The 13,644-nt window shown below is 40.2% G+C and overlaps 1 protein-coding gene across 1 annotated transcript; it reads right to left on the bottom strand.

The window, feature by feature from the left end:
* Positions 1-3,960: 3,960 nt before the first annotated feature.
* LOC108548538 (acyl-CoA Delta(11) desaturase) lies at positions 3,961-9,802 on the bottom strand. Its single transcript, XM_017901543.1, has 6 exons — positions 9,541-9,802; positions 7,473-7,603; positions 6,599-6,804; positions 6,025-6,207; positions 5,245-5,481; positions 3,961-5,018 (listed from the first exon to the last, which is right to left on the bottom strand). Exons 1-6 carry the CDS (start codon positions 9,794-9,796, stop codon positions 4,889-4,891), a joined length of 1,143 nt encoding a protein of 380 aa, XP_017757032.1. The 5' UTR covers positions 9,797-9,802; the 3' UTR covers positions 3,961-4,888.
* Positions 9,803-13,644: the final 3,842 nt, after the last annotated feature.

Genomic DNA, 13,644 nt, shown 5'->3' on the forward strand with positions numbered 1-13,644 from the left:
GAGATCGACGTAGACCGATCGAATGATCGAGTTTCGCGTGAAGTTGACTGCGTGGAATTGCTGCATGATCCGTGTCCTTGCTTTCCAAATCGCAATTTCTAAATCGTTGCGTCAAGGGTACTGCTTGGAATTCCAAACTCGTCGCGATTTATGCGTATTCTATGCTTCTTGTTCCTTGACACTTTTATTTGGCTCCATCTATCATTTTTTATTAAATATTCTTCCTGCCAATTTTCCAGACAGTCTCTATTTATCCGTAAGTATTCATTTCTTAAGTAAAACGAGGAAGAAATTATTTAGATAAATTGCCAATCATTTTTCAATCATTTTTAAATAATTTTTGTCCTATGAATATTCCACCAATATTCGTATCATGTTTGATTTGACTTGTATAATAATTATGTAATAATAATAATTCAAGTTATATAAATTGAGCACAGAATGTGCTCTTTCATTCGTTATTCTTCTCCCAGCCAAAGTAATTAAGGAACAATTAGAGATTAATTGACAATCAAGTAATTAAGCTTCCCAATTACCTCTGATTTTCGCCAGGATGATTGACGGGAACTCTTCAACAACTTTTACGTCCTCAAATAGAACTCGAAACGGTCATCAAGTTCGTGTATCTTCTTCGTCCAGCCATCGAATAAAGACTGCGAAAAACGAGTGACTCGTTGACACGACCAGGTCCTGCTCTTAATTCAAATTTACGTAGACACCCAGCTAATTAGGTCGAATTGCAAATTCAATTAACTAACCAGCGAGTTGCCTTCATTGTTCAAATAGATTTTGTTACACACTCCACCGTTCGTTAACACTAAAACCAACTTAACTTTGCAAACCTACCGCAGTGTAAATAGCCATTTCTAAACGTATGATTAAAAATTTTAGCTTTATTACTTTGGTCACCAAATTTCACATACTTTTGTTCTTTTTCTGATATAATTATAATTCTACAAGTTCTTTAACAGAATTTTATTTATCAACAGAATTATTCCTTATTTATACCTCATTTTTCAATGTCTCCTTTTCTTCTATTTTTCTTTAGCTTCTTTTTATTTCGTTCTTCCATTCACAGATTATTCCACCAGGTTTTTTGTTAAATTAAAAATTCTGTTCGATACTAGTACTCAAGTGTTACTGATTCTCGTTTGCAAGTCATTTGTCGTTAAACATTTCATTTAAACAGGTTTATACATATTATTTTCGCGCACACTCTTTACACTGGCTATTTATTCTTCTCCCCTTTTTCCCATTCGTCAGAGTAACGAACTCGCGAAGTGTAAATTTCACGAAAATTACCTTAAAGTGTACACACCTGCGTGGAAACTGGTACACGAGAGGAAGGGTGCGAAACGAAGTTCTGTGAACAAATAGAACGACTAAAATGTCGTATGTATTGTGTCATACCATAGATTAAGTTGGATTCGTGGAATTGCATATTGGAGCTAACGTTACGAAATATCGCAGAGGTGACAGAAAACGCACGTTTCTATGGATAACAATAATTTATTTATAAATACACCGAAAATTGTCAATATTGTCCATAATAAAACATACGCAACGAAAATGACAGTGTTTCTCTTTCGTTCGTAATTAACCACATGTTTATATCCCCTACTTTCTATTTGTAATTTTTTAACCCTTTTTTTTTAGCCTTTTTAGTCGTTTCTTGCGTTAATATATTGATCCGCATCTTGGCTGCATAGATATTCTTCTGTGAGATCTTCGAGCTTCTAGTCAGCTTCCGTTTCATCCATTTCCCCTAACCGCCCGTTGAGAAGTGCTTCTTAGACGCGGAATAATTAAACGATAGAGATAATGCGAGTAATACGGTGTTTCTTCTTTTCCTCCATCTCTCTGCGTCTCGCTTTCAACGAAGAAAATCACGCGATCGTGCTTACAGCTATCTAGAAATTATTATTAAATTTTTCACGCGAACATTACACGATAACTTATCCCGTATGGAAATTAGCGAAATAAAAGGGGGTGGGGCTTAGATATTTACACTACTTTGTTACCAAATTTTTTACAAAACCTCTAACTTAGACTTCTATTCGCCGTATACACTAAGTATTTAAATATTATTCAACGGGGGAAAGATTCGCGTGTCTTTCTATTTTTAATACCTAGTGTACAATACAATTAGTCGAGCATAAATAAAATTCTCTACGATGTAACTACAAATACAAGCATCTTGCGTAAGAAGCAATTTTCAACGGATACATATATATTATCTTACGGGTCTTTGCAATGTTTAAAAACCTCGAGCAAGCTATTCCCTTCTTTACACGATTAAATATGTACACCTTCTCGTCGCTCTTGCTGCGACAATTTCGTCAAAGGAACGTGTACAGACGTTCAGGGCCGCTCGTGAAGTTCGTCGTTAAACAATAATGCTTTAGAAATATCGACGCTATTTCTGCGATCGTTATACAGGTAACTCCCGCTGTAGGAACCCATACCCGAGCACAGAACGATTCGATACCTGTCGAACGCGGTAAATTAGATTCGCAATCGAGACTGGGTCTGGAGGAAATTAACTTTTGCGCGAGCATTTTTTACCTGCACGCAATTCTCTACGACTGTCGGACAAATTTTCGTTTTCTCGCCGATAAATTTACGCTTGCTAGCCTTTTATTACGTGATTCTTACAAGATGGTTTGCTGGTTTCGGTAAATATGCGAAAAATTTCCGTCTTGTCACCTCCCACGTGACACACGACCGCAGCGACCAAGTACCATCGTCACGTGAGAAGTGACTCGCGACGAATAAGGGTTAATAGTACTCGTCGAACAGAGGAAAGACGCGCTCGCGTTCGTCCTTCTTCGGTTCGATCGACGATCAAAGTTCGAGAAATGTGTACAAAATCGATTTGCCAATGTGGAAAGACTTTTGGGTAATTCCGGAAAAGAATTAAGAAAATTTAGAAATTCGTAGGAATCGTTAGAAGAGAGATATGTGTACAATAAAAATTCGAAGGATGAATCCCCGGGCAATGATCTCATAGACAATTAACAGACTTTCAGCCAATATTCAATCTCGCATTTCTGGCGTAGAAAATGAAAATAAAGAAAAATTAAAGTAGAGGAAAATTAAAATAAAGGAAAATTACATGAAAGTTGGTGCATCGCAAAGGAACCTCGTCGGTGTAAAATTTCTTCAAATGTTCAGAAGAATCTCTAAAATCTCCGACTCTTGTTCCGAATTACCCTTCGTGTCACAGACTCTCGCTTAAAAAATTCTAAATAATGGATTCGTGCGACAGGACAGTCTCTAATCATCTCTAAAAGACAGGAGTCTTAAGGCAAGTCGTCGATGTTGGATTGTTGTACTTGTCGCTGTTTTGTGCACGACTTTCGTGAATCGATCCATTTCCACGATCTAATTCTACGTCTCGTTTAATTGACACTCGTCTTATGGAACATTAGCTAGCGACTCGGGCCCGATTTCTTCAGAGACATTTCGCAGGAAGACGAGAGAACGAACGTCGAGCCCGAGTCCTTCTGTTCTCTCTCGATCTCTTCCTCTCGTGTTCGTCTGAATTTTTCAAATGCAGCTCGTCATACTAGTGCACCATGTGTTGAAACATTTGGCAAGATTCGAGACTCCTAAAAACAGAGCATCCTTGGATACTCGGTGAAAATTGTGCTTTGGAACTGCATAGATTATACAGATATTACAGATCGTGTGCGTGATTACATTCCTAGAAACATCGATGGAAGTGGTCCTTTGGAAATGATTAACTCTCATAATTAGACATTCTTCGTATATCTAGGTACATCTAGTAGTCTAAAGGAATAAAAACAATTAGCAATTGGAAATTGTCAATTCTATACATTTGTTTCTTTAGACTATTAGATGTACCCAGATATACGAAGAATGTTTAATTATGGGAATAATTGGCAGTGTTCTCTTTCTCTTGTCAACATCATGATTGAATTACTCTTTTCTTCTACGTTCAAAGTTATTTAGGTCGGAGTAACTTTGCGAAAAGTGAAAATAGTTGATATGGCTTGTAGACCTGATGGACCTGATGGACCTCGTCTAGAACACTTCTAAATTCGGTATACGATTCGATGAGTAACGTATTAATACGTATTAATTTAATTAATACTTTGCATCTGCCTGTACTGTATCCAAGACACGAACCACTAGCTACCATTTGCAGCAGTAATAATTTCCAAACTTTTGCAAAATTCATAGATCGTAGGATTGGGCTCTGCCTACTGTTCGACGAACACGAGGGAAGTTCTCACTCGACTCTAGGCTAACAATCGTCAAGATTCGCAACTGAACGCGCGAAGTGCCTCTTCCGTGTATCTAAATGCCAGTCGATCAATCGATATACATACAGTTCACTCGATTGCTTTGGTTACGTGAAATTTGGTCGCTCGAAATGACATCGCGAAGTCACCCGATCAGCTGTGCAAGGTACCCGATTCCGTCCGGAGACGCTGCAGAATACGAGAAACCATAGACTCGCGACGCCTTCATCGATTGCATCGAAAGACCATGAATTTAATTCGATTCCGCGTGCAAAGAGTCGACTGCTGCGTGGAAAATCCCCAAATTCGTCCTGCTATTCTCTCGTCTTCCGTTTTCTTCTTTTCTATTTTGCACCATCGCCAGACCAAAGTTCGATCCCGATGAAAAGACGCGAGTTAGAATAGACGAAAGTGTCGAATCGTTTTGTGTCCCATCTTGAGAAGCTTGACGAGTCCCTGACAGATGAAACGATTCCAGTCAAACAGCCGACCCTTTACGGAGCAACGGAAACGACAGACCCATGATAGCATGTACAATGAATATTAATTGACGTCGTAAACGATTGATCGCCTATGAATTAGCTTCCATACACGCGGATCCGAGCTAACATTTGTGGTATTTACTGTAAGCGAAGCTTCTTGTTGATGACGTTCACTTCTTTGATCTCTTCTGGCTTCATGTCTTTGTCGCCCCAGCCCCATTTCATGTCCTCGACAGGGTGCTCGTGAGTGTCCTTTTCATTATGGTACCTGCAGATCGACGAAATTAATTTTAGATCCTCTAATTTCAATTTAATTTTAGATCTCTTTAGATTCTAAATTTGCCTCATTGAATTTTGCGACTTTATAACTTCACGTCGATTTCTCAGATTTTAAACGACGGGCCGAGAGACGCGATTGAACGAGTATCACAGATAGATCGTGCAACCGTGAAGTGGCAAGAATTTCAAAGTATCGATAATGATGACATTGGTACCTCGATCCATCGCCAGTTCTGGTTGCTCGTCTTTGAATCGCATCTGCGGGAACGCTTTTCAAGTCGTACGCCAATCCTATCCAAGTGCAGAAATCGATGAACGCGGTAGTAAAGTTCATTCCGTAGTTGCCGAATTCAGCAGCCTTGTAGTCCCATGGGAACACGTGGTGATAATTGTGCCATCCCTCGCCGAAAGCCAAAACGGCCACGGTCTTATTTTCCGTGGGGCCAATGGCTCTGGAAAATAAATGTCTCGCTTTAACATACATTGAACCGAGAAAAATGGCGTAGTATCGTATCCTCCGCGTCGTACATTTTTCTTATCAACATTTTTCACGAGAGCTACGTCGACTCTCTGTCCATCATCGTCAATCCGTTCTACCTTTTTCAAAAGAAATATACTACATTCTACGTAAATAACTGAGTGCAACTTTTGAACGCAATTGGGAAAGTCCAATTGTCTTTAACACTAGGTTTACTGGCGCTATCTGTATACCTATTTCTAAAAACACCTGTCAAATTGACAGGTAAAGGAAACCACGTGCTTTTTTCTTTAACGATTAGTTTAATGTAAAAACAATTATATATTATATTATCAGTCTTAATATAAGTGAGCTAAATCTGTTACCATCGTATAATAGTAGCAACCCTTCCGTCAAATTGACGGGTCCTGTAAATCTAGTGTTAAACTAGCTATCGCGACCTCGTATCGCAATCTCGTTGCCAATCTCGTGGTTCTGTTGAAGAAGTCAAGAAAAGCGAGCAAACGTGACTGCTTACTTGTCGTAAGGCTTCATGCCCCACATATGAGCAGCAGAATTGACCAGCCACGTTACGTTCAAGGACGCGGTGTATCTGAGCAGCGAGGAGTACCAAGAATTCAATAAGGTCTCGTTCCAGAAGTAGCAAGGCACCCACACAGGCAGTATGAAGCACAAGAGCGGTATCAGCAAGATGTACAGCCTGAAAATCGGCAAAGAGAAAGGTTTCAGGCACGTGGAACGTCATAAACAGCTATCACTCGGGTTAGTGACACGCATCAGGAGCAACTTTCAATAGCAAATGGCTTGTTACGCGACATCCAGGACTCTCGCGGCAGAACAAATAACTGTTACTCCGCTATCTTTTTCTCCTAACGTGTAACGGAATCGACATGGATGCTATTAACGTGGAAGAGAAGTACCAGGCTAATCGATTTTGCTCAGTAGATTTTACGGTTCCAGTGAGTAAATCGAAATTATTCCCGAGCGCGCTGCATCTTTCGGTCATGCTCGGTGCAATTATGATACGGCCGAGTGTAACGAGTTGGCTCGTAAATGTTCGTGAAAGTCGGGATTGTACGTTTATACGTTACTTTTTCTGCCAATAGACGATAGGATCCCGTTCCAGATCGCTCATGTCAATAGCGGAGCCTTTCTTTATCACTTCCGGGTGCTTTCGCACCAAGAGCCAGCCTACGTGCGAGAAGAAGAATCCTCTCTTCGCGTTGTGGGGATCAGCGTCGGTGTCCGTGTACTTGTGATGAACTCTGTGGTCCCTCACCCACTCGTAAATGTGATTCTGCGAAGCGATAACAGCATTGGGATCTATATAATGAAACCTCGATTACGCGACACGGGCCGGATCAATCGGAACCCACCGGATAACCGAGATCTGGCCTAAGAAAACCGGGCCTGATAACGTGGCAGCTCGTTTAACGCGTTAAGTTAAGGCCCAGACTCGGCCGTCAGGTAGACGAAGCGTTCATAAAATTCGAAGATACTGGATCAATCGTTATAACAGGAATTACCAAACGTTAGGTCCAAAGATGGCGAAGAATTCTACATCAAAGTTAGCACCTTTTGACCCTAGTCTGGGCCGGGCCCGAACGGAAAGTCTAGCGCCGGTCCCCGAGGACCTGCGTGGCACTTAACGTATTAAAGCTAAACCTAGCACAGCCTAAACGATCGTTTCCAATTTTTCGATTTTCGATTTAAAATTCTGCTTATATTTTTCTTAATATACGATAATATGTCATCGACTTTTCAGTACCTCCTTTCGTTCAATTTTCTTTGAAATTCTGCTCCCACTTTTCCATCCAGCGATTATTCAGCTAGTCGCGGTAGGTCTAGCGTTAAATGTACAATTATCCTCGGTTCCGATTATCCGGCGTTCGATTAGCAGCAATTTTGATTAACCCGATTTCGATTATTTTCGAACAATTTGTAGCGAAGAAAATAGGAACTTACTTGGAAAGCAACGGTCTGGAGAATCATCAGTAGTAGTCGCATGGGCCACTTGGCTTTGTAAGTTCTATGAGCCCAGAGTCTGTGAGCACCAGCCGTGATGCCTAGCGCTGCGGCAGCTGCCAAGAAGGCTCCTGAAAATATCATAGACGATTTATCCTATTTTATTCTCACATATTCTATTTTACGCGTTGAATTTGAGTCTATTAGAATTGGTATCTTAGAATGATTAGAATTATTGGCAGAATTATCATGGATGCATCGTGTATGCATCAGTCATGGTAACGTTTGGTCTCGTTCTACCAAGATCTATTTTACTCGCTGACACGTTCTACTTCGTACTCTATGAATTCTATTTCACCTTGTTTCATTTTGATTTCGTTTAACGAGGCTTTGCTTGGTTACCTTCATCCTATACTACTCTCTCCCATTCGCCTTCGTTCCAGTTTCTTGGTTCTTAGCTCGAGCACCTCATTGTGCCTCATTCTACATCGTCACGTTGATTAACGACTCTATAGCTCATCCCGGATCAGCCTCTTCCTCTTAACCTGTTTCACTTCTACTTTATTATACTTTGCTTCCGCTCGTAGCCCATTTTATCTTTCCCAACCCCATTCCCTTATTTAGTCTTATCGCATTCTATTTTCTTACACATATTCGCTGGTAGCCTGCTTTGCCTACGACTTCCACGCATCTACGATTGCTAATTTCACCGAGATCCTAAAATAAAAAGCTTGGAAACACCGCGACTAACATATGTATCATACCTACCATAATATCGATTAGAATGCATTCCAGGAATTTTTCGCGTATTAAAATCACTGATAATCCATCTTCCTAGCCCTACTTTAGTCACAGAGAGACGTAGAAATTCGACGTTAATGCATTCTGACATTAAGTCCATCTTAATGTCTTGTCCTATTCTACTTTAACACTACCGCGATAGTCAAAATGACCGATTTCTCAAGATAGTTTCAATATTCATCAAATCTCTCTTGCTTTAAGCTTCACTGAATCCGGACATGCCTAAACCGTTGAACCTTCTCGATCTAAAATAGCTGAATCGAATCTTCAGTTCTAACTTGTTTATATCAATATTCATGGATATCGATATCACGGAAGCATGGAAAATCGCTTGATACCGGTATCAGCCTCGCGTGAAATTCTTCATCCACTACGGACGTTTACCAGGCAGCTAGAGTGAAAGGGTTAGAGGTGAGAATGTACATTGATCGAAACAAATTTGCGCGGTTTCACGACTCGCCGCGTATGTACGCTTTCATCCGGTCGATTTCTATGAACAAGAAAGTCGTATATCTTCTTGGAACATCTTCTCGGGGATATTCCCCACGATGCATCGCTCTTACATGCTCAAAAACGGAATGCTAATCGCAACGCGTACTGGACTGGACTGTTCTTTGGAAATCGCGACAACGGATTCGCGGGCCTTCTGCGATTTCTATTTTACATCTTTTTCTTTATATTCGTTCTAGTTACGCACCACTGTCGTTAATAACTGCAATCTCATCGCAGAGAAATAACGGATAAGAGAAAGAGAGAGAAGGATACCGTCTAAACGGGAGAGACGACCACAGGATTGTGCAATCACGTTATTTTTCGTACTATTCATAGGTCTTTGATGAAATTAGAGCGTTAGATGGAGCAGAAATTTAAGTCCCTGTCTCGTTAACTCTCCATAGCTCTGGAGAGCCGTTAGTTCCGCTGTGGCGGCGCTAGTGTAGCTAGGAGTCTCCATACTCAGGCGCCATATTTGAGTTAATTAATAGTTCCGTTACGTATATTCGTGGCTACTAAATTTAGCAACTAGCTAGAGCTACTTTAGCTATAAATTTTAACGAAGTCGAGTTAATTATAGGCAAATAGTTTCTTTTTAAATCTCTCGCGAGTTAAACTCCTATTAGCTATCAAGAAATTCTTGCAGTATTAATAATACTCATAATTTGCGGAAGAATTATCGTCTATGAGTATTCGTACTGTAAAATAGCTTTATGAAATAGCATATTTCATAGTACAAAGCTATCGAACAAGACGTAAAATATTTTCCACTCACCCCATAACGTTGTATACAATTTTGTTCCATTGAAGATCAGGTATATTGCATATAGAGATCCAATATGAAGATACAAGAACGCGATCACGTTTCTCCAAACGATTTGCCATTCATATTTCATTTCAGGCGACGACGATTGCTGGTCTAGCAATTTCTGATTATTTTCGCTCTCTGTCGTCGATTTCTCTTTATGAACGTTCTGCTGCGAGGCCTCCAGATACACCGTCGCCGAGTTACCAAACAGGTTCGGCGCCATCCTGAATAATCTAAAACAAATGTTCGACTCTTGTAACAATTTACGCGTCAACTGTAATTGACAGCGAACTCGGTGAAAGGAAAACTTATTAGCAAGAAATACAGATAAAATTATCGAATTCTGCAAACTTTTACACAAATCGTTCTTCCATACCCCAAGAGAAATTCTCTGATATTAAACGGTATTCTTAGGTCCTCAAACCTGTCTTATATTTAGCTAATACGACCCCAGAAAATTGTAACTTTCAATAGAATTTATAATTTCGATGATTTTTCGATGACTGAAAAATCCCGAGACCCTGATAATCGTTCGATAACTGAGAAAAGTATTCGATGATCGATGATAAAAAAATCCCAAGATTTCAATAATTTTTCGAAGTTTCCTAACTCAGGGGATTTTCTTTAGATCGAATTTGGTGGTAATTAATCGATAATTGTATCTCTAAGCATCTCGATCCTTTCCTAAGTGAAGGATTAATCATGGTCATCGTAAATCATAATAAATCAACTGATGGATCATTTCGTATAATCGCAAACTCGTCGTTTTATCGGTCGATCTCCTTGGATCATTCGAAACTTCGTTAAATCACTTTAATGAACCGCAATTACGTGACAGATAAAGCCTTTACACCGGGAAGTGAGACATTCGAGCGTGACGGTTGCATGTCATTTGCGGAGATCCAACAGCGGGATAGCGAATTGGTACATGCAGAACTATCGGTAGGAGACTTATCGTTGGAAACGCCGGCCGTGAAAGGCCGCGACTAGTTACGTTGAAACATCTTCATGATCGGGACCCAGTGACCTAGTAATATATACTTTCAGAAAATGCAAAATCACCGCGCCAGTCTCGTTCCACTTGCAACGCGTTTTTAGACGTGTGAAAGTTCGCACTTCATTGTGTTTGCCAGACGGCCAATGCGTGTCGGCCTTTGTGTTTCTTATCAGAGGCATGCGTTTGCAAAATGGCCTCTCAGCAGCTATTTCTTTTTCTCGTATCTTTTTCTTCCGTCCGAGAAGATTGAAACTAAAGATTTCTTCGTTTCTCGGCAATTAAGAATCCTTTAATCTTTCGAAAGTTTAAAATTTCCTAATTTTTTTGGAAACGTACCATTTTCTTTCATTTTTCGAACGTTCGAAATTTTTTAATTTTCGCGGAGCTTTAATTTTTGCGAAGCTTTTTAATTTTTGCAAAGCTCTAGTACCCGAAAGACTTGCAATTTTTTAATTTTTACGAAGCTTTTTAATTTTCGCGGAGCTTTAATTTTTGCGAAGCTTTTTAATTTTTGCAAAGCTCTAGTGCCCGAAAGACTTGCCATTTTTTAACGTTCGCAGAGTTACGAATTTTTCGACTTTTGTGAAAATAAAAATTTCCGTATTTGAAGAGTTTCGAATTTTTAATAAAAGATTAGCGCACATTTCGAGTTCATTTCTTCGCCATTTAACTTTCTGTGCTATCACGTCACTCGAAAGCCATACACATCTCCACGCATCTTTACTTTTACTATAAAGAAACATATTTATAACGATTAGTGGTCGAAGTTTCTCCCGTCGGAATGAAAAGCTGTGCAATCACTATAATTCGTGAATCGTGAATTATTTTCCGTCAAGCACTCCTCGACGATCAAAAGACAAATTTATACAAATTATTAAACGAGGCAACGGATTTGCAGAAATGCGCTGGCATAAGTCGAAGTATATAACGGGTGTATAACGAGTATATAACGAGTATATAACGAATGGACCTCGATGAAGATACACGTGCATACAAATTAGAGCAAACATGATAGAAGGTAGTGCACAGCTCGTCTGTTACACAATTTTTCTGTAATTCCACGATTCTCTGACGTAATGGCAATTGTGAGTACAGGCATTATGTGCGAATACTAGACTCGCTGCATTTCTCCAGGATTGTGACTGAAATACGAAGAGGCTCCAGAATCGAAAAGTCAACGACTCGGTTCACCGTGATCCTTTTACGAATGTTCATGGACAATTAACGACCGTCTGATTACTAAGAGTACGAATTAAACTCAAATATCTCTGAAACCACTACTGGAACACGCTTTAATAACTCCATTAACCGACTAATTTCAGAAATTCAACGCATTTTTATTAACGGGTCAGATAAACATCGAAGAAATTGGCTTTCGAAAGTTCCATTTCGAACACGATTGACCAACGATCATTATACCTGCACTATTCGAGTCGTTAATGGATACTGTTAAACACGATTTAACTATCGATAAATTAAGTCATTTCCGACCTTTACCCACAGTCGATTACTTATCTCGCAAACAAGGCATGGCTCCTCCGCATCATCGAAACTGGAGCACCTTTCCCGAGCTCCAGAATCGTTCGGTTTAACGCGAGATCTCTCCTTAAACCGTGTAATTGCATCCTCGATCACTCGGCATCGAAGAAAAGGAACAAAACCTGGACAGAGAGTTTAAGCCAGAGTCAAAGGATCAAACAGCTGGAGGCGATCAGCCTGAACAATCCTAGATCTGGAGTGACCTAGACTCTCGCTCGATCTTCCGATATAATCACCATCGCTAACAACAAATCAACGATAATCAGTCTGTAAATCCGTTCATCGATCAATCCGTTAATCTATTTATTCGTCTGTCTATTAATTCGTCACGGATCACAGATGGAGATCTATAAATCACGAACGGGGAACCGAAAAGAAGAGAAGAGGAAAAGAAGATTCGCACGAGTCATTAGATCTTTGACATCGCATATACCGTAACCGAGCAAATGACCAGTCATAGTAAACAAAGAAATGGAATAAGAAGAAAAACTAATTATACGTATATCACAAGAGCGTTGTTGGTACGCACGTTTTTAATTAAAAGTCTAGACGCAATTTTTATTTCAACGTCTAGACACAGTTTTTCGTCGAAAGCCTAGAGAAAATGCTTTGGATCGAGATAGGTTTAATGGCAATCTTTAACGCACCAAAAAAGGTCTGCCAGGGCCTCAAAGAAGAGGGAAGAAGAGTAATCGTCAGAAAACTGAATCGACGAATAAATATTTGCTCGTTAAAATTACGATTTTGCTAGAATCTGGGTCGGAATCAGTGAAACTGGTATTAAAGTAAGAAAGGTAGAAGTATTTATAGTAACGATAATGAGACAATGTCTCTTTAGACTCCTCCAGGTGACTTTTCAAATGGTTAGGGTGTGGCGACCATCGTTTACACACTCACCACCAGAGAGAATCAAGGAGAATCGAGGTTTCTAGCAAATGCCTCGTTGAATTTTCCAATTTCTATATGTACAAATTCCAGACCTGCCAATAGTATCTCTGCCTAAGGCAAGGGCCTGCTAGGTAGCCTTACCGGTAAGTCCACCAGTAGGTCAGATGGGACGAATGGAAAAGGAAGGGATACGTTTCGTCCTGGGGCCTGCTAGTGGACTCATCGACTAGATGAGACGAATGGAAAAAGAAGGGATACGTTTCGTCCTGGGGCCTGCTAGTGGACTCATCGACTAGATGAGACGAATGGAAAAAGAAGGGATACGTTTCGTCCTGGGGCCTGCTAGTGGACTCATCGACTAGATGAGACGAATGGAAAAAGAAGGGATACGTTTCGTCCTGGGGCCTGCTAGTGGACTCATCGACTAGATGAGACGAATGGAAAAAGAAGGGATACGTTTCGTCCTGGGGCCTGCTAGTGGACTCATCGACTAGATGAGACGAATGGAAAAAGAAGGGATACGTTTCGTCCTGGGGCCTGCTAGTGGACTCATCGACTAGGTGAGATAAATGGAAAAGAAAGAGACACGTTTCGTCCTGGGGCCTATTATTAGACTCATCGATTAGATGGGACGAACGGAAAAAGAA

This window comes from Eufriesea mexicana, unplaced genomic scaffold (genome assembly GCF_001483705.2).
Source record: "Eufriesea mexicana isolate 0111107269 unplaced genomic scaffold, ASM148370v2 scaffold1643, whole genome shotgun sequence".
Classification (NCBI taxonomy): domain Eukaryota; kingdom Metazoa; phylum Arthropoda; class Insecta; order Hymenoptera; family Apidae; genus Eufriesea; species Eufriesea mexicana.